The following is a 24,798-nucleotide window of genomic DNA, read 5'->3' on the forward strand; positions in this document are numbered from 1 at the left end:
CCCATTTTTCGTGACCTAATCTAAAGTGAGAACTATTCACACCTAATAACCAATTTACAATTCCTTTACTACGACCCAATTAAACAACAACAATAATAATTGTTAATTACAGTGACAATGAATGAAGAACTCACTACTTATATAGGCTAGGCTATGGTCTATTAATATATTATCACACGGCTCTGTGGAATACTTGATTCTGATTGGTCAGTCGCGATAATGTACATCGACGCGAAGCGGAGGGGTCTTGTATCACCCTGAAGGGGGTTATTCTGCGATAACAACTGGCTGGATGTACATTATCGCTAACTTAACAAATTTATTCTATAAAAGTGTATAGGCCTACCAAACTTTCATAAATACGTTCTGGTCAAGCTCAGGCACTTATAAGCTTTCTAAATTATAGTTTTATTATTTACACAATTGAAAAAAATATAGCTACCCAACAGGTATATTTTGAAAGGTAAACATCACAGAATTAATCAACTCTTACTAATCATGTTTCTGCTGTTGTTTTCCAATAATAATACTTAAAAAAAGTCAGTTTCTGGAGGATGATGACTAAAGGATATTGCAACAGGCTGTGAAATGAAATGAATACCAGATATTACAGTTTGGTTTGAAAAATTTTGATTAGAGTAAGAAAAAAAGAAACATATTAATAAATTGCTAGAAGCCGGTTGTTGCTAAACAGCACCACTAAACCCAAAATGGCAAAAATAATAAGGTAAGTTTACCCCATAAGTCAACTTAACGGTGGTATTGTGATAAAAGGAAAAATGATATTAGTTCTTATATGATCCTGTCTTTTTAAGTTTTATGAGTTTGATAAGTTATGCAATATTAGGCTATGCAAATTTTACTTAATTTTCGTATGAACGTGGTGCTTATGCTTATGTTTCATGCCTTATTTTTTGGTAATTTTTTGAGTTCTCCATTTGTGTCACCGGTTAAGTAAATATGGAAAAACACTCTCACAATGTCTGTGCAATTTATGTCAGAATGGTCGATAGGTGGCGATGTTTCTTTGGGCGAGCTGCTGAACTGGGCGGAGACACTGACACTGAACGACCATGTGCGTCCGGTTCACATGAGCATGGCGGCTCCTGCTGTTGTTGCTGGTCCTTCCTCCGCAGAAAACATGCCAGAAACTGCGAATGGACCCACGGAGAATTCCGCTGAGGCCCAGAAACGACCGCAGTTCGGCACTCGCTTCCTCACAGACCCGCGACAGGTGTTTCAGCACAACGCGTGGTATGTTAGGCTGGATGTCTGTCTCATTCACGTACTCCAGACTGCAAACACTGACTCTGTCTGGCCATGCTGTCAGTTTGGCACTCACTCTGGACATTTCGATAGGATTATCAGTTTTTTAAAAACCTTATTAGGTGTTTCCAAGCTAAATTCACTAAGTAGCTGTTAGGTTTGTCTTTCTCCTAACACTAGAGGAGGACATGTTTGTGTAGTAGAGAAATAACCGCAGGGTACCAACCTGAAAATATCAGGGTATCTTAAAATTTAGATTTTTATTTTTTAAATTGTAAAATAATAATTGAAAAATCTTGACAAGTTAAGGGAATATATATTCTTCTAGTTCTGCTCAATTAAACATCTAATTTGCTATTAATTTTATTTCAAATTTTTATATAGAATGTCTATCAATTCATTTATTATTATTATTATTATTATTATTATTTAAATCACAAAACTAAAACCCTAAAAATCTTGTAGCCTTTAATATTATGTATTATGGAGTGATTTAAAGTACTTGCATTATCAGAGTACAGACTATATAGAATGACATAAAGCATTGATTAGCTGTAGCTTCTGTATGTGATACATAACAGGACTGTGTGCTGCTGTAGTTTTGTTCAATTATATTTGTGCATCCTTCTAATAGACCTGTTTTGTTTCCTATGTCGCTCGCTGTGATGGTATTTCACCTCCTGTAGGGATAACGTGGAGTGGTCAGCTGAACAGGAGCAGGCCGCCCAGAAAAAGGTGCAGGAAAACTGCCAACCTCTCCCAGCAGAAAAACAAGGTTCATCCATCACCTGTCTATGTTAGCTTTATAATAAAAATGTATTAAAAATTTTTAAAGATGTTTAAACACAATTAAAAACACAGTTATTTGCAATGCCAACATTTTTAATTTAGAATTTTTAAATTCTAATATTTCCATTTTTATTTAATTTCATCTTTATTTCAGTTTCCAAAAATGCTGTTTAAAATCATCCAGGTGTTGTTGTTGTTTTTTGACTAAATGTGCTCTTTGTTTGTATCTCCTTCAGAGGAGTTTGACAACAGGGCCAATGAGTACTGGAATGATTTCTACACCATTCATGAGAACCGCTTCTTCAAGGATCGCCACTGGCTGTTTACAGAGTTTCCTGAGCTGGCCCCTCAACAAAAGCCTCCACAAGACGCTGAGGCGAATCTGTTAAATGTTGAAGATGTTCCCTCGACTCACAATGACACCGAATTTCCTGGAGCCTCTGCATCCTATCGCATCCTGGAGGTGATTTTATTTTTTTACGTGGTAGATATATTTAAAGGGTTTGTTCACCCCAAAGTCCTGTCACATTAATTACTCATTTTCATTCTGGCATGGACCACAAAAGCAGATATTTTGAAGAACGTCCATGCTTTTTTTTAATACAATGAAAATGAATGGGGACCAGTGGCAGTTGTACTCACCATTCACTTTCATTACATGGAATGAGAGTGCGTAAGGATGATGGTTTTAAATTTTACTATAAACTATTCTGTGATGAAAAGCCTTGATGAAAATGAAAGCCTTGTCAGTAGCGAGCCCCAGCCTCATTTTCTCCTGTGTATGTGTGTGTGTTTGGGGGTCTTTAGGTAGGCTGTGGAGTAGGCAATACAGTCTTTCCCATCTTAAAAACCAACAAGTAAGTCCAGATATAAACCAACCAGACCTGTCCTCAGTGTTTGTCACCCACACAGATTAAATAACTTTTCTTTTTGCATTACAGTGATCCAGGACTCTTTGTTTACTGTTGTGATTTCTCCAGCACGGCTGTTGACCTTGTCAAAGTAAGCTTCAGGAAGCTTCATTCATCTATTTTTTTTATTTATTTAAGAAATCTGCATTCTGCATTTATAGATGATCTTTATGCATGTTTCGATTCATTTTTTGGCAGTTAAATCCTGAATATGACCCGTCGTGTTGTCATGCGTTCGTCCATGATATGAGTGATGCGTCTGCAGAGTATCCAATACCAGACCACAGTCTGGACGTCATTGTCCTCATATTCGTGCTGTCCGCCCTGCATCCTCAGAAGTGAGTGTAAATGACACTGTGAGTGAGCAATGAAATGAACAATGCCTCGCACTGTTTTCATCAAGCATGTAACCTTTAAAACAGTGGTCCTCAACTAGGAGGACTTTCCAGGGGGGCCTAATAAGTCTTAAAATGATTTAAATGTAGTTATATTAACAATCTTAATTAAAATGGTTAAAAAAAACACTCAAAAAGATAAACTGATATATTTTTGAATGTATTTATTTTTATTACAACGGAAACACCAGAAGTACATTTCAGCTTAGATAGGAAGGCGTTTAAATATTGTTCTGGACAAAAGGAAGCCTTGGAGTCAAAAAGGATGAAAGCCACTGCTTTAAAGTGATTGAAACTGGTGGTGGGCATTATGTAATTTTGATTGGTCCATCATGGCGCTATTTTGTCAGTTATTTTTTGCTTAGTGACCGTTAAGGCTGTTCACACCAAGAACAATAACTATAAAGATATTAGCGTCTTCACCAGCAGATCATAACGTTCTGTTTATTATAAGCGCGCCCTGCAGTTTTGTCGTCTGCTGCTTTAAATGCTTGAGCTCTTTAAAGTCAGGTGGGTTCTGATTGACTGATTGTCAATATTATTGTTTATCAGCTAGAAAAGAAAAACATTCTGAAAGTTATTCCAATGATATTGTTCCTCTGTGTTGTTATAATTATAGTTGCGATGTGGACTTCACTATAATCATAGAATTGGAACAATTTTTAAAACTTTATTGTTATATTTATCGTTGCTAGTTTGAATGGACTTTCTTACACTGCTGTGATAATTTCATGTCTCTCGCATCACTCTTGAAAATTTTTAACTCAAGCAACTATTTCATGTCTATTTATTCAAAATGTAACCATGTAATAAGTAGGGTAATGTATAGTACATTATCACAAAATATACATAACGGAGTAATCTGTCTGCATCATCCCTTGCATATTATTGTCTGCCCTCTTGATGTCGACCACAACGATGCATTAACTTCTTAATCTGTCTCTTTCAGGATGCAGAACTCTATTAATAGGTTAGCACGATTGCTGAAACCTGGAGGAGTGTTGTTATTGAGAGACTATGGCCGCTATGACATGGCACAGCTTCGTTTCAAAAAAGGTAGATGATACGTCCATGTGAAAAGTCTATGCCTTTCGAGGTAACTTTTCAAAAGAAAATCTGTAGGTCATGTCTGGATTGCAGTAGGCTGTCTTGCATCGTGTTCGAAACTTGAAAATGCACCAAGTAAAAATGTCTGCGTTAACATATTTTGCAGGCCAAAATGTCAATATTGCACTTTTATTCTCATAAGACAATTATTTTTTTTTCAGGCTAAACTTTGGAGGAGTTAATTTATAAGATGAACCCAGAGAAACTTTTACAATTTTTATCACAAGTGTAATTTAAAAAAAATCTCTAATAGAGTTAGGTATGTATAAATTGGTTCAGTCATATATTTTGTTTTTCATTAAATGTAAATGTATTAAAATGTATTATTTATTGGATTGTTTGTGTTTATTGAATGTTTAATCTGTATCTGCCATGAAATTAAGCTGATATGGCAATAATCTTAAATACAACAAAAACCTAATTGCTTGTTCTTTTCTTTATCAGGGAGGTGCTTGTCGGAAAATTTCTACGTTAGAGGGGATGGAACACGTGTCTACTTTTTCACACAAGGTAAATGCATGTTCAGACTTGCATTGTACACTTGTACAGTCTAATAAGATAACCTCTGTTTGATGAATACACTTTGGTTTCACAATATGTCATGAAAAAGTAATTCTAAAATATGAATATAATAATAATGGGATTATAAACATTTGCAGGGATATTTGTCTGACTTTTGGCATTTTCCTGTAGATGAGCTGCATGATCTGTTCTCCAGTGCCGGCCTGGAGAAGGTGCAGAACTTAGTGGACCGACGCTTACAGGTGAACAGAGGAAAACAGTTGACAATGTACAGAGTCTGGGTACAGTGCAAGTATCGCAAGGTCCTGGTGCCCCCTTAGAATCAAGACCGCTTATTTGGAGAGATCGAGAACATCTGGGCTGAACCATGAGAATATTGTGATATGGTTGTTTTAAAGATGATGGACAGGTTGCAACAACAGGGAGGATTGCGGTACTGACACGTGATTGAACATGCTGAATGCGCTGACTGGTATGAGACTCAATCTTATGCAGCCTACTTGGGAATGTTGATGGAGGACATGATGAGTTCCCATGATGCACCTGAGGACTTTAAACTTTCTGTCTATCACATGTTTTTAAGGACATTTTTTAATCTTATGAATAAACTACATGATGTATTAAATCAAAGCCTCTCTCTGAATTTCAGCTTCTCGTTTTTTTCTCTATTTTCTCATTTACCAGTTACAAAGCTAATATATGGCTAAAAGCCACAAAACTCAAATTTTTCATTTCATTGGCTCTTTAATTAATTATTATGGTTTGTTTTGCGGTCACTAAATGAAACTGGATTGCCATGTATATGGAAAAGCTGGAAATATCAGGGATAATTGCAAACTGGATACATGTAAATGGTTTAATCAAATGTGAACTTCCACATTTTTTCATTCATCAGACTATTTTATTAAAAGTGACTGACACTTGATTGTAGTAAATAAATTCTCATTGTACTTTTATTTAAATTTTACATTTTGCACATGCTTTGAGATGTGATATCAGTAGTAATTAATCATTATAATAATCATTGACGTATCCTTTCTTCTAAATGATCACAATAATACAGGACATTTTGAGTCACTGTCCAGTGAGCTTTAACTTTACACCTTTTTCCACTTCAGGTTGTATAAGCCTTATTTCTTAATTTCTGGCTGAAAAAGCTGGGCAAAAAACTTCACAGTATAGTTGGCAATATTTATTTATTTATTTTTTTTGTATAAAGCTGCAAGTGCACTGCTTAAAACCCTATAATAAAAGCACAGAAAAAAATGTATTGATTTTTTTTTTCTTTCATTAAGTGTTTGCTAATGTAAATGGGCGTGGTTGAAAGGTAGAAATGTCTTGCACAATCTCACGAGAAAATATGAGATTTACCGATTATTGTTTACATTGCAAAAAATTAGAACCGAACCGATTCTGATTTCACTAATCGGATTGGGAAAAGTATTCTTTCATCTACATCACCTAATCTTTGTAAAAGGAGATGTTCGGGTGGAACGGAATTTAAAGAGCCGATTTTTCATTCCAAGACTTGATCCCGGTTCGGTGCTAACCCAGAGCTGCGAAGACAAACGAGAAACAAAATATCTCAAAACAAGACAACGATTAACTAACTTCGAAGCGAATCGCGTCATTTTGGATGGAAAATCGTTAGGTGTGGCTCTGCAGCGAGGTACCACATGCCTAAGATCTGGTAGAAAATTGAAATCGCAGAAGGCCAGTGGAGAAAGGCGGGTTCGGAGATCAAGGCCTCGGAGGTCTCGCAGTCCTCGGACTACGGTAGGACGCGGAGCTGGCGTCCCCTAGCGACACAGCAGACACCGAGCGCAGGCGAGGGTCGGGGATTCGGCTAAGGCCTAGTGCTGAGATGTCGGGCTGAGACGGGAGACCAGAGGAGGAGAACGGTCGAAGAAAAGAGATCAAATAAAACGGCAAGAGGGTGAAAAGACCCCGATAATACAGGTACAAAGACAAATGTGGCGGTTTAGGGAGGATAGCAGAAGAATTTGCAGGGCATTGAAGAAACAACAGACAATAGAAGCAAAACCCAGGGGTAAAGAGATACTGAGACAGTATTTAGATGCAGTTTCTTTTGTTTTGATCCTTTGCGAACCTCTTCGTCCTTTAAAACCTTATTGTTTTTCTATTTTCTGTAAGTTATCCGTTATTTAATTCAATCGTACACATCTAATGATGGAGCCAGTATGATAACTTATTAACCATGCCAATTCATCATGTAATCTTGAAATAATATACAATATGCTGGAACAAGTGGTTACAAATTCCATTGAATTAGGTGTTTAAATCATGTTGGACGTTTAACGGATGAGATTTAACTAAAATATAGATCGGTGGTTGCTCTAATGTTGTGTAGTTTGGTTGGTTGGTTAGTTAAGAAGTATATAGAGTTGTTCAGGTTTCATTGTGCATTTTTTTTTTCTTTCTCGTCAGCCACCTTCTCAGATCATATTAAGTATAGTGTATGATTTTGTGCTGATTGCATTTGTTTCCTGGTCGAAAACAAGTCTGATTGATTAAAAACCAATGTTTCTTTGTTAAATGCACTGCAGGCCACGTGTTGCATGTGGTTTGACATGAATTGACATGAAGATCTTGCATGATCATGGTGTTTTTTTTGTAAGTTATCTACAGGATATGGCTTTAGGTGGGAGTGAGTTAATGATGGAGTAGTGGTGGTTGGGAGGCTGAGTCATGAATCTCAGAATGCCCTGGAAAATATGTATCGAGGACACATGACTCAACATGTCACACACATTACTGTCCCATCTGTCAGCATCACTATGGCTACATAATGTCATGCACTCTCTCTTCCTCTCTCTCACAGCCATGATGGAGGAATTGCACAGCTTGGATCCTCGCAGGCAGGAGCTGCTGGAGGCCCGTTTTACAGGAGTCGGAGTAGCCAAGGTCTGCCTGGTCACAAACTGATATATTTCTGCCCCCATTTCTATTTGTTCATGATAATCTGTAATTCCTGCACATACCTTTTCCCCCGCATAGTCGACCTCATCCATCGGTACATCTTCACTCATTCGTGTGTTTGTCTAGGCCTTGGGCCTGCCTGCTTTCACGGGAAGTCGTGGCCTAATGGTTAGAGAGTCGGACTTGTAACCCAATTAAGTTATATGATAAGTAAAATTTTACTCTTGCTTTTGCCCAGTTGTCTGAATCAAGCTGTTGTTTCTGTAATTTTCCACAAAAAGCTCATGCTTGTCATTACAATTAGTCTAAGAAAGACAGCTTTTTGGACAAAAAAAAAGATATTTAACTGTTGGGTTAAGGTAGCGTTCCATACAACGATGCACTAAAATTTATTTTTCATGGAAAGACTGCAAACAGTATTAAATTGATCATTTATCATTAATAAAAAAAAACGAAATTTAAAATAAAGTTTCGATAATTACATTTGGGTTACTGGGTAATTGAATTGGGTGTCATTTTCTCAGCAGATTAAATTAATCACTACAAAAAAAAAAAAAAAAAAACACTCAAAAAGTTCTTTGGCAACAAGCCTCCTATTGATATTTTTCAACCAAAAAAAGTTATTATTGCTACTCTAACTTCATTTTGGGTCACTAAAGTCCATCCACACAGCTAACATGTTTACCTGTTGTAGCTTGTCCACATTGTGCTGACAAATAGACACTGACTCAGTCAAAACCTGTAATTGTAGAAAAGGTAATAAACGTCATTAGCTACATTCCCACGCACCCAAACAATCTGTTAGTACTGGGATTGATGGCTCAGTCAGATTGAAAAGCCTTAATGTAAACACCTCAATCAATGTGATTGAGTTTGGTCCGGATGAAGTCTCTATCGGATTGAAAGGGGTGGACCTGAAATAATCTTTGATTATGTACTACTTTTACCTTCTTACTGTACAGAAATGCATGTTTATTTACGTCTTATGAACTGGTCAGTGGAGGAGACTGAATATTTGCTTAAAAAAAAAACTTTTCTGACGTATTTGTCAGCTTTCCTTTTAGGCAAGGCGAAAAATGATAATTATACTCACAGTAGCTCTGGTGACGTTATAGAGATGGCTTTCTCCAGTTCTGAACGTGGTGACTGGGGCACTTGCTCTGAAATTTTGTTCAAAATACATAAATGCAGATCTAAACAAATTAGGGCTGGGTTTTGACACAAATTTCACGATTCGATTCTCATTCACAAGCTTTCGATTCGATTACCAGTTCGATTCGATTCAATATGAATTATTTTGGATATATCAGGTACAGTACATGCCAAATTTTCTCAAGGTAATGGTGGCTGTCATAAAAACTTGATGGATTTATTCGAACAAATTAAACATTGACGAACAGTAAAATGTATAATGAATATGTTATATGGTGCATATATTTAGCAAAATGCCCCTCTCTACAGTTTATTTTTCTATCTGATTAATGAGTTTATGGTCACCGAATATGTTCTTCTGAGGTAAATGTGACGTTACGTGACCTTGTTTACAAGCCGTTATATTGATGTCTTTGCATGGAGGAAACACTGATTGAGCGATTACATGAGACAGGATACAGATTGTAAAGTTGTACTCTTTCTTTTAACTGTTTTTCTGAGGTAAATGTGACGTTACGTGACCTTGTTTACAAGCCGTTATATTGATGTCTTTGCACGGAGGAAACACTGATTGAGCGATTACATGAGACAGGATACAGATTGTAAAGTTGTACTCTTTCTTTTAACTTACCTTCGGATGTTTAGTCGTTTATTTTGTGCTGAAACTGGTATTAATGTGGAGGAGATGATCAGTTCACGTGCGCCTCATGCTGCTGTGTCTGTTGATCTGAGGCACTACAGCGATCTGTCACTCCACATTAAACGGCGCCAAAACGGCATTTATTGTTTGAATACTGCAATACAATGGACAGAATTTGAAATCTGAGACTTTGTTTCATATTAAAAGTACCAAAGCACAATGCTTATTGCGATATTTTGGATGGAAAGTGCCCTTCAATGTTCCGTCCATTAACTGAAAACAGGCGAACGTTAGACTAATAGATTCCTGGGATTTAAGAATCGATATCGTTCCGTAAAAATGAGAATCGATTAATATCGAGATATCGATATTTTTTACCCAGCCCTAAAACAAATGATTCGATGATGATTCAAATTGCAAAGTTCATGGTTTATATAAACAGAACTTTCAGAATCTGAAATGGATTCATTCAAATTGACAAAAATTGGTGCATGTATACATGCCTACGGTTTCAGTCAGTTTCGTCTCTTGAAAACTACTTTAGCTGAAACCAAAAATTATTTTTTTTATCATTTTTATGACAGAATATTTTTGGTTGCCAAAATTTCGGTGCATCTGTTGTGTGCAAGCACAAAATTATTTTTAAATGCTCTAAAAAAAAAATGCAGTGTCCAGATTAGAACATTCACATCGAATAGACGTCTCAGTGATGAACGTGTGTGTCTCAGTTTTCCTGTTGGATAAGTCATTTAAGTGTTGGAGAACCCCAGAAAGACCTTGAATATCTGTCAGCATTTGCAATATGTGTCTTTGAGGAAAAGTTTTGGATCAGTTCTGAGCGCAAGGACAATGATTTGTCAGTTTTTCAGTGGTAGAAGATGTTGTTTGGCCACTGCCATGATCACGAGAGTCCACTTCACTGACTGGGCAACACTGGAGGTTTTTAGAAGGACCTTTTACTCTGCATCTGTTTGGTTTAGTCAGAGAAATTTCAACAACTGAACTGATTGAAAGAACCGTCAGTAGGTGCACAGCACGGGTGGTGTTTATCGTTGTGTTATTGGATTGTGGAGGGTTTTAACCTGAACTGACCAGAATGACCAGCATATATATATATATATCTCTCGCGCTCTCTCTCTCATATTGCATGTTTAGTTCAGAGCAGGAAGGCTTTATTTACACGAGCCTTTAGTAACTCAAATACGCTTATTAATAACATGCATTTTAAACATGCATAGAGATGATTCAAAAACCACTCTGCGCACATATGCAACCTTTTCTCACAGAACTAGAGCTAATTTTGTGGGTATTTATTTTTTTTGTTAATTTCTTCAGCCAAACGATGAAACTTTTCAGTTTTAGATAATTAATTTACCTGTAGGTCAACGTACAAAGAGGAGAGAGAATTAGAGGCAGAATTAGGAAGGAATTAGTGTTTGAAATAGGGAAAAGAGACAGACATCAAGTTTAAGGCACTCACATTGATCAGGGGAAAGTCACAATCTGTGCACTTCTTTTGTGCTGATTGTAGGTGAAAATCCATTAGCTAAAAGTAATGGCTAAAATTAAATAATGAAAAGGTCATTTCCAAGGTGATCTCCAAAGTAAACAGAATTAATTGGATAGTGAAATGTGTTAAATAATTTAAAAAAATTGGAATGACATGCACAGGTGAATAGTTCATGTATTGCATTTATTTATTACATATTATTTATCTATTTACTGCTTCATACACAATCACCAAAAACTGTAATAACGACAAAATGGCTTTTATGTGTTTGTTTTATTTTCACAGAACTGAAGACTTGAACATTTTGCTGCTGTTTTTCCTGCCTTACTAGCACTGATCTTTCCATTAGGAAATGCAAATCCTGTTCTCTGTTGTCTTCCTCTCTGCAGGGTTCTGGACACAACGAGTCGTCTAACCAGAGCTTATGTAGCGTGGGCTCCCTCAGTGACAAAGAGCTGGAGGTTAGTACACATCTGAAGCTCAAACAGTTGTTCAGTCACTAAAGTATCTCTGTTTCTGTTTGGAGCGGGTGATGCAATTGTCAACTGATGTGTTTCATGTTGACAGTCAGGGAGGTCTAGCTTGGTGTTCAAATGTTGTAGTTGGCGCCATGTTTTATTTCACCCAATGATATCGCCCAGGGCATCTGGTTGGAAAGACTTTGTTTCTTTTGTTTTTCGACTTCTGGATTTAGTTGCTCCTTTCTTTAATATTTGGCATCTGGATTTTGTTAATCAGTGAAACGCACATCTGTAATCCTTTACTTCTGTGCTTTCTCAAGTCACAGCTTTAAATCTGTAACTTTGCTAGCTAACAAATGCATTAATGTGACCAGCTGTATATAAAGTAATGCAAATAGATGGTAACAATCATGATTTTGCCACATTGTTTTAACCATAGATGTGAATACGTAGATGCCTCATTAGCGATTGTTTCTATGGACCGCTGTGACATTAAGCATTTGGGTCAGACTTGCATGTGTTTTGGCCACATTGTTTTAACCATAGATGTGAATACGTAGATGCCTCATTAGCGATTGTTTCTATGGACCGCTATACGTAAGCCGTCAGCCATATTGGAAAGGTCAACTTGATGTCATTTACCATAATAATCAATTAATATTTGAAGATGCCACAATCCTTACATATCTATGGTTCCGCCCTTCTCTCGCATTCTCACCTGTGAAAGGTTATCCCGTTTTTTCAGGAATTTAAATCTCGGCAGGTTTTACAACCATCGGCTGTGCAGGATTGTGGCATCTTCGAATATTCATTGATTATTATGGTAAATCACGTCAAGTTGACCGTTGCAAGATGGAGCTGTCGAATGAGGCATTCACCTATACATACAGTATATATGGTTTTAACCATTTGAGGTGCTGCTAATGTTCGCGTCCTCTCAGCATAGACAGCAAACATACTGCTGTTCTTTTTCCACTAATGCAGCATCTAGTCAACAAATTAATTACTTAGTAATGATATGAAAACGTGCACTGCAGTATACTGTATACACTCCGTTTAGTTGTCGATGTTTTAAATCCCCATCTGAATTTTCCCGCTCTTTGCAGCACAGTGTCAAAACAAACAACATGTGGTGTCAGTGATTTTGCCTCTAGAGGCCACTCTCGTACTGTATAATGACAGCGGAGCCTTCTTAGCCACTCCAGCAACGGACACAACCCGGAAAACTATCTGTATGGATTTTTGCCGATAGTTCCAGCAATAAACTATCGGTGTCGATTAAATCGGCAAAACCGATTCATCAGTCAACCTCTAATCATGATGGTCAAACAGAAAGAACCACAGCATTTACATTTTTCTCATTTATGAATGACTGTATTTTTAACACGAAGCAAAGAACTGATTATTGTTGTCCACATTAGAGTTGTAACATGTAACATCAGTAAGCAAGACTAAAGGCTTCTTTACGCCAAGAAAAATAATTATAAATATATCTACAAAACAATAACAATAATGTCCTCACCAGCAGACAATAATGCTCTGGTTATTATTAGCGCATGCTGCAGTTGTGTTGCCTGTCGCTTTAAATCCTCAAGCTATTTTAGTTAGATGAATTCTGATTGGCTGTCGTTTTTTTTTTTTTTTTTTTTTTTAGTGTCGATTAAATCGGCAAAACCGATTCATCAGTCAACCTCTAATCATGATGGTCAAACAGAAAGAACCACAGCATTTACATTTTTCTCATTTATGAATGACTGTATTTTTAACACGAAGCAAAGAACTGATTATTGTTGTCCACATTAGAGTTGTAACATGTAACATCAGTAAGCAAGACTAAAGGCTTCTTTACGCCAAGAAAAATAATTATAAATATATCTACAAAACAATAACAATAATGTCCTCACCAGCAGACAATAATGCTCTGGTTATTATTAGCGCATGCTGCAGTTGTGTTGCCTGTCGCTTTAAATCCTCAAGCTCTTTTAGTTAGATGAATTCTGATTGGCTGTCGTTTTTTTTTTATTTTTTTAATCACTCATCAGCTGGAAGTCCTAAAAATGATTCCTCCAATGTTGTTTTTCTGCGTCTTATGTCATTATAGCTGTGATGTGGACTTACCTATGCTCATAGAATTAGAATTAGATTATTAAAACCATGTAGATGTCGTCCTTGGTGTAAATGACAGTTATGAAAAGTCCTTTTAATTTTTAGACCTAATGAAATGAAAAAGAATATGAAGAACACTAAACCATGTTGTTTAGAAACAGCATTACTAGACATTGCAAACAGATGCAGCTTATTTAAAAACAGGCAGACATGCAGAGATTGTTGTGTCTCTGCTGTAGTTGGATGTTGATGTCCAGTCTTTCAGGTTGTATGAGCTTGTAGCCTCTCACATTTCAATGGAAACTTCTGGAATGAATGGGGTTGTGGAATGAGGTGATGTTATGGATTCTTGCATTCGCCTGGCAGCTTACAAATTCTGTCTCACTTTCTCTTTCTATCCCTCCCTCTCTCTTCCTACTCAGACCCCAGAGAAGAAATCTAATGACCAGAGAACACGTAAAAGGAAAGGAGACCCTTTTGACAACCAGGGTGAGTTTGAGTAATGCTGTTGATGTGGTTGATGCTGAATGCACTGATTCTCATAGCAAGTGGATGTTACATCTTTTAGAGTGTTGTTTCTTATAATGACTATGGCTCTAATTTTTTTTTCTTTTTCCCCCTAGGCAAAGGAGGAGGGAGAGGACACAAAATTAGTGATTATTTTGAGGTAGGCGCATGTAGTTCATTCATTCGGTTATTACTAACCATTTGATCCCCATTATGGTTTAAGTTTTGTTTTCATGCTCATTTTCTCTGATTTAACTTCTAAAGTTTAAATCATTTGTTTGTGCGTAGTTTGCAGGGGGTAGTGGTAGTGGTACCAGTCCAGCACGTGGCATTCCTCCAGTGGCACGGTCCTCTCCACAGCACTCTCTCTCAAACCCTCCTGCTGCCGTGAGTTTCTTTCTTACTGCCAAACCTCTTGTTTGCTCTTGTTGATATAACTATTGAAAGGATAGTTCACCCAAATTGTGTCATATACTCACTGTCATGTTGTTCCAAACCCATCAGACCTTGGTTTATCTTCTAAACCCCAATTAAGGTAACACTTTATAATAACTTTCATTAATAAATCATTAACAAACATTATAGAATGCTTAATGGATCATTAGTTTATATATATTCAGAGAGTTAGAAACGTGAGAGAATGTGCTGCTTGATGTTTGCTAATAAACTTATTAAACATTAGATAATGTTCATAAATCATTATTTCATGTAAGTTAGAATGCTTACAAATGTCATTAAACTTTCAATTCCATATGATCAAGCACTTATTGAAAATCTACAAATGATTTTAACAGATGTTATACAATGATTTAAAGCTTTTGTTAATGCACAACACTTGCTTTTCTTTAAAAAAATTATTTGTTTTCTCCTGTTTATTTATGATTCAAGGAATAGTTATCCTGTTTAATGATATACTGAAGGGTAGTATACTAATGTGAGTGTTGAGTGCACCAAAATTACAATCTGTTATGTCTTTAGCAAGCATTTAGCTAAACTTAACCAGCCACCCTTCACACAAACCTTGTTGTTAAATTCAGGTCTTTCTGGACACTTTTTGCCATTGAGATGACTGCTCATAAAGATACTAATGATTAGTAAACATTTATAAACATTTGCAAATGATGAATAGTTTCCACTTTAGCATTATATAATGTATGTTAATGATTTATAAATGAAAGTTATTATAAAGTGTTACCCAAATGAAGATATTTTGAATGAAACCTAAGAGCTTTCTGTCCCTCCATTGAAAGTCCACGTAACCAAAACTTGAAATGTCATAAAGGTGTTGTTAAATGGGTCCATATGAATTGAGTGGTTTAATCCAGGTCTTGTGAAGAGATATGATTGCTTTGTGATGAACAGAGTTTATTTACTTACAAATAAACGTATGGTAAACACAGAAACATATGTTTGAGCTTCCGTGTTCACAATATGTGATGTGTATGTGTCAATCATTGTTTAGATGTAAATAAAAGACTAAAATTAAATCTGTTCATGAGGTGTGCATAAAGTGATCATATCTCTTGACAAGACTTCTATTGAATCGCTCTATTCGGATTAGTTCTACGACACCTTTATGAAGTTTTGGTTACCTGGACTTTCCATGGAGGGACAGAAACCTCTTAGGTTTCAAAGATTAAACTAAGTCTCATGGGTTTGGAACGACTTCAGGATGAGTAAATGATGACAGAATTGTCATTTTTGGGTGAACTATTGATGTTATGTAATTTCAGCCATATATTCATGTACATTAGAACAAAACATTCAACTTGCATTTTGGACAATGAAAACAACAGTGAACAACACTCCACAACAATAAAAACTAAAGATAATGTTTAAAAAAAAAAAAAAAAATTTTAGGGATGATCAGAGGTCAAGGATAAATATAGTGTACATTGCAAATTGTACATGCTGTAGCTGATGCTTTGGAGTAAGATGACGTAAGTGATTGCTGTGTATAAGCAGTTCAGTACAAGCATTATAATCACAGAAGTTATAATTATATTTGTGTTCATATACTGTCATAGTAGCAGTAATTATTATTATAAAAAAACATGATTATAGAGTAGTGCAGAGTGGCGCTCTCATTAACAGTGACCCTTTTTGGTTGCATTTTGTGTTGATGGAAATCTGTTTTTGGTTTTGATTGACAGGTGCAGCAAGGAAGCCCCTCCTCCATCGGCTCAGTAAACACAGACCACTCCCACTCCTCCTGTTCCCACAAGCCAGCTTCTACACACACTCAGCACCGAGCCACACAGGTAACACACTACCAAAAACACACTCACCTTCGCAGACACTTTCAGATCCTCACTTTGACATCCACCTTTATTTGCTCTTTCTCAGTCTGAGTTGACAATGGAGAAGTTAGCGGCGCTGGAGAGCAGTAAGAGCTCGGATCTGGAGAAGAAAGAGGGACGTATTGACGACTTGCTTAGGGTACGACTTTGTTCACACACGGAGCGGTGCTGTTCAGTTTACACTTCTGATCAAAAGTTCAAGTAAATGCCGTTCTTTTGAACTTTCTATTCAATTAAGCATTCTGAAAAAATGTATCATGGTTTCCATAAACATATTAAGCAGTAGAACTGTTTTCAGTATTCATAATAATAAGAAATGTTTCTTGAGTGGCAAATCAACATATTAGAATGATTTCTGAAGGCTCGTGTGACACTAAAGACTGACATGCTGATCATAAGAAACCTCGTTCATGAACATTAAAAAAAAATAAAATTACCTACCTCTAACCTTTGATGCCCAAAGCTGTGACTGTAATATGAATCTTTTCACTTGGAGTCAATCAAATGTTTTACATGAATGAGATCTGGTTTATAAGGCCTATCAGGTTTTGCACTGCTGAGAATACAGTGCTTATGTTGGGGCTTTTGTGTGCTGCAGGTAAACTGTGACCTGCGCAGACAGATCGATGAGCAGCAGAAGATGTTGGAACGATGTAAAGAACGACTCAATAAATGTGTTACCATGAGTAAGAAACTTCTTATTGAAAAGGTAAACGTATTGTTCATAGTATATGCAATGGTTAATGTGTAGTGGTGTTCTGTATGTATGTTTTACGTTTTTATGATGGATGTGTAGTTTTTATCCAGTTTAAACAGTGCATTGCATGTCCATGGTAGTGTTCTCTGTAATTGCTGAATTGTGGGAATGTTTTCAGTCCAAGCAGGAGAAGATTGCATGCAGAGAAAAGAGCATGCAGGACCGGCTACGTCTGGGCCATTTCACCACCGTACGGCATGGAGCCTCATTTACCGAGCAGTGGACAGATGGCTATGCTTTTCAGAATCTAGTCAAGTACGTGAGTTGCACATGCACACTCTCTCAAACTTCAGAGCCTAGTCAGATGTCGCATACACTCACACGTGCTGAGAGAATATGGTCCGTTTCACTCCACTTATGTGCGTGTGGAGAGCTAGTCATTAAAAGCTTATTTAGGACTGTGTTCAGGTTTGATGATGAATGAATGTGCTGCTTTCAGCATCTTGCTGGGTGCTCACATGTGCTCAGACCTTCAGAGCCTTCTAACATGGACTTGATACACACAAGGGATGTGCATCTCATGACTCAGGCCAATACGATACGCATCTCAATGCATAGCCTACGATACATTAAAGATACATATGAAGCAGCTACCAATGAGATACGATTCACCCCTATTACGATGCAGTGCGATCCGATTTCGATTCAAAACAATGCGATTCAATGCAATATGATGCAATGGAGAAAATATGATCACTTTTAATGCCTCGAGGCCTGTTTTATAAAACAAGTTAACCAAATAAGCCAGGCTTATTTCATTAAGTCTGACTCATTGTCAAATGATTTGGTTCCATAAAGCAAATTTAACATAGGCCTAGATCAAACTTAGTCACTGTGGCAACTTATGCTGGGAAACTAACCTGGTCTAAAGCAAGCTAACTGTCAGGCTAAGCTGAGCTCCTCTACTAACCAATAGGAACATAATGATATTACCACTGTCTCATACTATTATTTGACTTTTTTATTTTATTTTTTTTTTACAGTTTCTAGCAATACAGCCTTTCTGTCTGGTTTTATGACAGCTGTACCTTTTATAGTTTGCAAAACATTAGAACTTTACAATCTAAAATTGCTCTGTAAAGCATTAAAATAACTAAATTAAAAGTTAAAATCACTGAATTAAAAATGAAAATAAATAATAAAGAAAATGACAACAAAGTTTTTAGCAAAATGTATATTTTACTCAGAAATATTGCCCTCCTATTCGATTGCGCTCAGTCTGTTTAGCGCGCAGATGCGCTCGTTGCTCTCGCCTCGCCCACTCCTGACAGCAAACTGGATATGTTTGCATGACTTTCTAACATTTACAGATGAAAAATATACCTGTGACATGTCAGTTATGCACTGAGGAAAACGCAACGTCTCAAATGCATTAAACAGCACAGATATATTCGCTGTTTGCAATGGGGGATTGATTTGATCCATGATCGACATTAAGGTCTGCTTAAGAATAAGCGTGCACAAATTAGTGAGATTGTGTGAATTTAATTTGTCGTTAATGGAACCGCTTTAGCCCCGATTGATTTGTTAGGTTATTTCAAGTCAGGTTTTGGACTTTAATCCCAGTTTTTCCTCGGGTCTCCATGGTGTTGTGATTCATCATATTCACGCAGCAGCAGCGGTGATGAGAGCGCGTGCTTGAGAAACAGTTTAGAGAGAAATCAATCTACATATAAAATATTGGTCACTTTCTAAATAATAAAAGTATAGCGCATCCACTAGTAATTATATATAAATGAATCGCTTTTTACCGATGCAAATATGTTAGAAACGATGCATCGCGATATAAATGACAACTTGTAGCCGATGCACACTTTTTAAACCGATGCATCGCATCGTTAACTTTATGCCGATGCACCGAGCGAATCGGGGAATCTTCCCATACCTAATACACACAAGATTTTTTTAAATGGAAAATAGATTTTACAAACCTTACATGGGTACCTTTTTTTTGTATTTTAACTTTTTTCACCGTGAAAATAGCAGTGGAAGCTGACATGGTGTTAAAGTGTTAAAAAAACTACTTGGTAAACACTGTCCTTTCAAAACCAGGTTAAGTGATGTTTTCTTACAGAAGAAGGTGAAACCAATCCTCTTAAACCAAAATACACACACTTGAGGCCAACTACAATAGACCACCTAAACCTGCCAGCACTTGCTCTGCTGCTGGCAAACAGTCGATTGAGTAAATTACCCCAGGACTACCTCAAGTAACATCTGAATGTAACTGTACATGTTTATCTATTAATTATGTCTAGTCCCCTGACAAGACCTCCAGGATGCAGTTGAATGGTGCATTCAGTACCAGAAATGTGTGATGGAGAGATTTGTTTCAGAATCAAAGTAAATGCTTATAGTCAACTAAAAAAGTGGCCCCCGTGTTTTGTCTAGATTTTGTCTAGAAAAAAACTGAGCAGATAAAAAAAAAACTATTTAAAATTTTTGTTTTTTACTACAATATACATGGCTGTTCAAATAATAAAAAAAAGTCAGAAATGTTAGGTAAAATTATAAACATTTTAAATGTTTGTTTTAAACTATATATATATATATATATATATATTATATAATGTAATTTTCTTTTGTATGTTTGGATTATCACCAGCCCCATATTTATTTATTTTTTCCCCAGATGTTTTGCACTGATTTTGGAATGAAAATTCAATATTATTTTCGCATGTGATTTAAAAAAAATCAGCAGACTGGCTGAATGAAAATGCAATTTCACTCTCTGACAATCTGTGATGCTTATAGAAAAGTAGAAATACACCGATACACAAATCACTGCACAACTTTCCTGTTCTGACATCTGCTTATAGCAGAGAAGAGAGGCAGTCAAACAGAATTGACATGTTTTCATACAGTCGTTCAGATATTTGTATTCTCTGTGGTGTTTATCAAACAACACCAACAGCAGTGCAAAGACAAGATAGCCTGTTACGGATCCTTCCTCTGCTTTTTTCTTTCACTTAGCTCTGTTTATGAGTACCACCAAGTCATAGTTTTATGTAACTGCAGTGGCAGCTCTGGGCATGAACAAAAGCATGAATCTTATTAGTTGGCCAGCTTTATTCACAGTGTGATGGAAAAGAGATTGGAACACCTCGCCATTAAAAAAATAAATAAATAAAAATCTGTGGCATTTACGGCGTGCGAATGTTTGTGCCAGTCTGAACAGACACATTAACACCCATTCATTCCAGTTGAAGTGTTTAACTTGCCAGACATTCATCTTTGTGTGAACGGGCCTTTATTGGTATATGAAAGTATTAAAGTATTTAAAAAACAAACATGCACAGAGAATGTTGAACTTTATGAATGACAAAACTTTGAAACAAAATGAAAAGAAAAAGTAGGAAACGTGTTATGTAAAATAAAAATGACTTTGTCTTTGTATAGACAACAGGAGAGAGTCAATGGGCAGAGAGAGGACATAGAAAGGCAGAGGAAACTGCTGATGAAGAAAAAACCACCCAATGCCAGTCAGACTCCTCCTCCCAACCTAGAACCCAACAAACGCAAGAGCAAGAGCAATGGCACTGAGAACGAGATGTAAGTTTTTTTGGCATGTCAGGCTTTTGAGTTGTTTAAGAAATTCCACTTAATTGGCTTTTGTCATAATTTATGTCCTCAGGTTATCTTTAGCAGAATACCATGAGCAAGAAGAAATTTTCAAACTGAGACTTGGACACCTGAAGAAGGTATTCATATCATCACATTCATATTACAGGTGTGGTTAAATTTGTGTTGTCATGGAGACGAGTCTTAATGTTTTGGTGTTTGTGTGTGTGTGTGTGTGTGTGTGTGTGTGTGTGTGTCAGGAGGAAGCAGAGATTCAAGTAGAGCTGGAACGGTTGGAGCGTGTGCGTAATCTTCACATCCGAGAGCTCAAAAGAATCCACAATGAAGATAACTCCCAGTATGCACTTTCAAAGTTTATTTCCACACTTGTGCCATTTTGGTTTCAGCACAGAGTTTATTTTTTAGAGCGCTTTTGAGAATTTTCAGAGTTTAAACATGTCTATGGCGGATTTAAATTATCATGCAATTGTCTCTCTGATTGTCAGGTTTAAAGATCATCCCACGCTAAATGACCGTTACCTGCTCTTGCATCTGCTGGGTAGAGGAGGCTTCAGTGAGGTCTACAAGGTAACAGATCTGTGATCGGAAAGAATGCGTGTTTGGGTTGAGGGATGTACAAATCTACATATTTTCATAATCAAGTAGTCTGTGGGTTGACTGCAAGACCTGTAAAATCATGGGACGTTCACATGGGATGCATTCTTTTTCGAAATCAGCTGGAGGGAGCTTAATAAACTGAAAACAGAAGAAAGAAAATTAGATAAATTAGTCATCTTCACTAATCAAAAATCAACCATTCTGAGGCATTTGCTAGATTAATTGTTGCTGCTATTTCAAGTCTGACTTTTTCTTCCTGTTCTTTTCTGTTTCTCCAGGCCTTTGATTTGACGGAGCAGAGGTACGTGGCTGTGAAGATTCACCAGCTTAATAAGAACTGGAGAGATGAGAAGAAAGAGAACTATCACAAGTGAGCGCAAACCTTTTCCAACCTTGTTTCTTAAAAGCTAATGCACATTTTAATTGTGGTTGGTTTCCCAGAACGCACTATTCTTCCTGAACCAGACTGTGGAAATCTGGGGCCTCATTCATAAAGATGTGCTTATAATGATCCTTATTGTAAATGTATGTCAGTTTCCAAGATGTTTATGTGAACAGTTTATAAAATATCTAAATGGCGTAATTATGACAGAGCACTTGCTCATTTGCACATATGATAATTTTAATGCAAATTGGGATTGTGTATTTACCTTTAAATTTCAATAAACAATATTGGATTAATCTCTGGTATATGCGAGTGCAAAATGCTTTTCATTTGGTGTACGCCTAATATTTTCACGTCAGTTTTTGCCTTTATAAACCCTGAATTGTTCTGCACTTTTTATACATGAGGCCCTTGATATCTGGGTTTGACTACAGATTGAAAGGAACTGGGTGGAGTGTTAAATGGTGTCGTCAGGACTGCTGTATTTTACAATTAACATTCATTTGCTCTGATAAGAACAACTCTTCCTTTTCTTTCAGACAATAGCTCAAGGCTTGTGGTTGATTTTGTGAGCTTTATGTAGGAACTTTGACCGAAATTGGTCAGACCTTATATAATTATATTCTTGTTCTTATTATGTTTGAAGATTTACATATGATCCATTATTTTATTCAAACCTATTTAAAGTCTTCTGTCAGTGAAAAGTTAATTCAGTGCTATTTTTTGAACTGCTTGTTGAATTAAGATTGTTGGTCATGAAATGCTTTATAGGCATGCCTGTCGAGAATATAGGATCCATAAGGAGTTGGACCATCCTAGAATAGTCAAACTGTATGACTACTTCTCCCTGGATACCGACTCGTGAGTAACTTGCTCTTGTCTTGTTGAAATGTGAACAGTTTACAAATGATTTGAAGCCTATTTCAAGCTTTCAGTCATTTTCACTAATTTTGTGTTGTTAATTTGACCGTTTTGCAATCAACATTTCACTCCTTAAAGTGGAGAGATGAAAGAGGCCTTGTTTTATGTGGGATTGTTTCTAGATTCTGCACTGTTCTGGAATACTGTGAGGGGAACGATCTGGATTTCTACCTGAAGCAGCACAAGCTAATGTCAGAGAAAGAGGCCCGATCCATCATAATGCAGGTCGTCAATGCCCTCAAGTACTTAAATGAGATCCGCCCGCCAATCATCCATTACGACCTCAAACCAGGTGTGACATGCACAGACCAGTCAACTCTTCTGTACCGGGCCAAGCATGAGAATTTGCACCATTTTAATAAAAAGGGGTGCAAGATGAGACTGTTGAACACTGATCCTTGTGTTTGGCTAGGTAACATCCTGCTGGTGAATGGCACAGCATGTGGAGAAATAAAAATCACAGACTTCGGGCTGTCCAAGATCATGGACGACGACAACTACGGGGTAGATGGCATGGAGCTGACATCACAGGGGGCGGGGACGTACTGGTGAGTGGTCTGCTACGACTGGGATTTCTATACTACTTGAATTTGATCAAATGAACTGAAATCTCTCTCAACACAAAACTGACTCTTGTTTTAAGGAAGTGTTATGTAGTTTATGGTCTGAATGTTTGGACATACAGCTGAGCCCCAAATGCAAATCTCTTGCCTTATTGTGCTCCAGGTATCTTCCCCCAGAATGCTTTGTGGTTGGAAAAGAGCCACCTAAGATCTCCAACAAAGTGGACGTTTGGTCCGTTGGAGTCATCTTTTACCAGTGCCTCTATGGGAAGAAGGTAAAAGATACACGTACACGCATACAGGTGCATCTCAATAAATTAGAATGTCATGGAAAAGTTCATTTCAGTAATTCAACTCAAATTGTGAAACTCGTGTATTAAATAAATTCAATGCACACAGTTTGAAGTAGTTTAAGTCTTTGGTTCTTTTAATTGTGATGATTTTGGCTCACATTTAACAAAAACCCACCAATTCACTATCTAAACAAACTAGAATATGGTGACATGCCAATCAGCTAATCAACTCAAAACACCTGCAAAGGTTTCCCGAGCCTTCAAAATGGTCTCTCAGTTTGGTTCACTAGGCTACACAATCATGGGGAAGTGAAATAAATGAACTTTTCCATGACATTCTAATTTATTGAGATGCTCCTGTACTTTTTCTAACAGTGGCTGTGTAGTCACTGTCCACTGAGTTGTTGGTACCTTTCTTTCCTCATCTTTTTTTTTTTTTTTTTTTTTTTTTCACCTGTCTTTTTTCTGTAGAAAGCAATTATTGCATAAATAAATGACAAACTGCAACATCTTGGACAACCGAAGAGATGTATGCTGTGCTGCATACTGTGAGCTTCACTGATGCTTTATTTAAACTCTAAACTAAAGCAATGAAATAAGCTTCATAACTGTTAGCAGAAGTTTTGTGACATAATTAATAATAACACATTCTTTTTTTTCGTTAGTGGTAGCACTAACATTAGAGGTTTAGTTTCAGGATTGTTGAAGTATCATGAAACAAGGGTTACTGGGGTCCCATCACTCCTATATACATTGCCCCATGAGCAAATCTCTAGAGTGTTAGAACTTTTTAGATTTCTTTTCTCTTCCACATTTGACTATAAATTATAAATCCTCCCCAGTTGTTTAAAGGGGTCATATGATGTTGCTAAAAACATTATTTTGTGTATTTGGTGTAATGAAATGTGTTTATGCGGTTTAAGGTTCAAAAAGCACATTATTTTCCACAAACTGTGCCCCGCCTTTCTGAACGTCGATTTTTACAAAGCTCATCAGTCTGAAAAGCGAGGTGTGCTCTGATTGGCCAGCTATCCAGTGCGTTGTGATTGGCCGAATTCCTCAAGCGTGTGACGGAAATGTTACGTCCCTTACCA

General features: G+C 36.9%; 2 protein-coding genes across 3 annotated transcripts in view; both read left to right on the top strand.

Annotated features, from left to right (window-relative positions):
- Positions 1-1,001: 1,001 nt before the first annotated feature.
- Positions 1,002-5,612, top strand: LOC107689110 (methyltransferase-like protein 2-A). The gene is made up of 9 exons (XM_016487017.1): positions 1,002-1,254; positions 1,953-2,041; positions 2,292-2,518; positions 2,863-2,912; positions 2,997-3,057; positions 3,165-3,304; positions 4,311-4,417; positions 4,913-4,978; positions 5,162-5,612. The coding sequence occupies exons 1-9, from the start codon at positions 1,091-1,093 to the stop codon at positions 5,308-5,310; spliced, it is 1,053 nt and encodes a 350-aa protein (XP_016342503.1). The 5' UTR covers positions 1,002-1,090; the 3' UTR covers positions 5,311-5,612.
- Positions 5,613-6,334: 722 nt separating this feature from the next.
- The window catches only part of LOC107689079 (serine/threonine-protein kinase tousled-like 2), a 22,056-nt gene continuing 3,592 nt past the window's right edge, over positions 6,335-24,798 (top strand). Inside the window, exons 1-19 of one of the 2 annotated variants that reach the window (XM_016486982.1) lie at positions 6,335-6,949; positions 7,833-7,915; positions 11,622-11,693; positions 14,222-14,288; positions 14,423-14,466; positions 14,595-14,693; positions 16,460-16,567; positions 16,653-16,745; positions 17,205-17,315; positions 17,482-17,618; positions 20,763-20,915; positions 20,998-21,064; positions 21,185-21,282; positions 21,431-21,512; positions 21,821-21,912; positions 22,699-22,788; positions 22,971-23,140; positions 23,261-23,396; positions 23,575-23,686. In XM_016486982.1, coding sequence (XP_016342468.1) covers positions 7,835-7,915; positions 11,622-11,693; positions 14,222-14,288; positions 14,423-14,466; positions 14,595-14,693; positions 16,460-16,567; positions 16,653-16,745; positions 17,205-17,315; positions 17,482-17,618; positions 20,763-20,915; positions 20,998-21,064; positions 21,185-21,282; positions 21,431-21,512; positions 21,821-21,912; positions 22,699-22,788; positions 22,971-23,140; positions 23,261-23,396; positions 23,575-23,686 — 1,812 coding nt within the window. In that variant the 5' untranslated portion in view covers positions 6,335-6,949; positions 7,833-7,834. The remainder of the gene's footprint in view (positions 6,950-7,832; positions 7,916-11,621; positions 11,694-14,221; positions 14,289-14,422; positions 14,467-14,594; positions 14,694-16,459; positions 16,568-16,652; positions 16,746-17,204; positions 17,316-17,481; positions 17,619-20,762; positions 20,916-20,997; positions 21,065-21,184; positions 21,283-21,430; positions 21,513-21,820; positions 21,913-22,698; positions 22,789-22,970; positions 23,141-23,260; positions 23,397-23,574; positions 23,687-24,798) is intronic. The other variant, XM_016486983.1, reaches the window with a different exon arrangement.

Source organism: Sinocyclocheilus anshuiensis, unplaced genomic scaffold (genome assembly GCF_001515605.1).
Source record: "Sinocyclocheilus anshuiensis isolate Anshui unplaced genomic scaffold, SAMN03320099.WGS_v1.1 scaffold653, whole genome shotgun sequence".
Classification (NCBI taxonomy): domain Eukaryota; kingdom Metazoa; phylum Chordata; class Actinopteri; order Cypriniformes; family Cyprinidae; genus Sinocyclocheilus; species Sinocyclocheilus anshuiensis.

Bases quoted from the DNA above. Each gene is read 5' to 3' on its own strand.
- LOC107689110 (XM_016487017.1), top strand. From the start codon at position 1,091: ATGAGCATGGCGGCTCCTGCTGTTGTTGCTGGTCCTTCCTCCGCAGAA. The intron at 2,519-2,862 runs GTGATTTTATTT...GGGGGTCTTTAG, and splicing joins CATCCTATCGCATCCTGGAG to GTAGGCTGTGGAGTAGGCAA. The intron at 3,305-4,310 runs GTGAGTGTAAAT...TGTCTCTTTCAG, and splicing joins TCCGCCCTGCATCCTCAGAA to GATGCAGAACTCTATTAATA.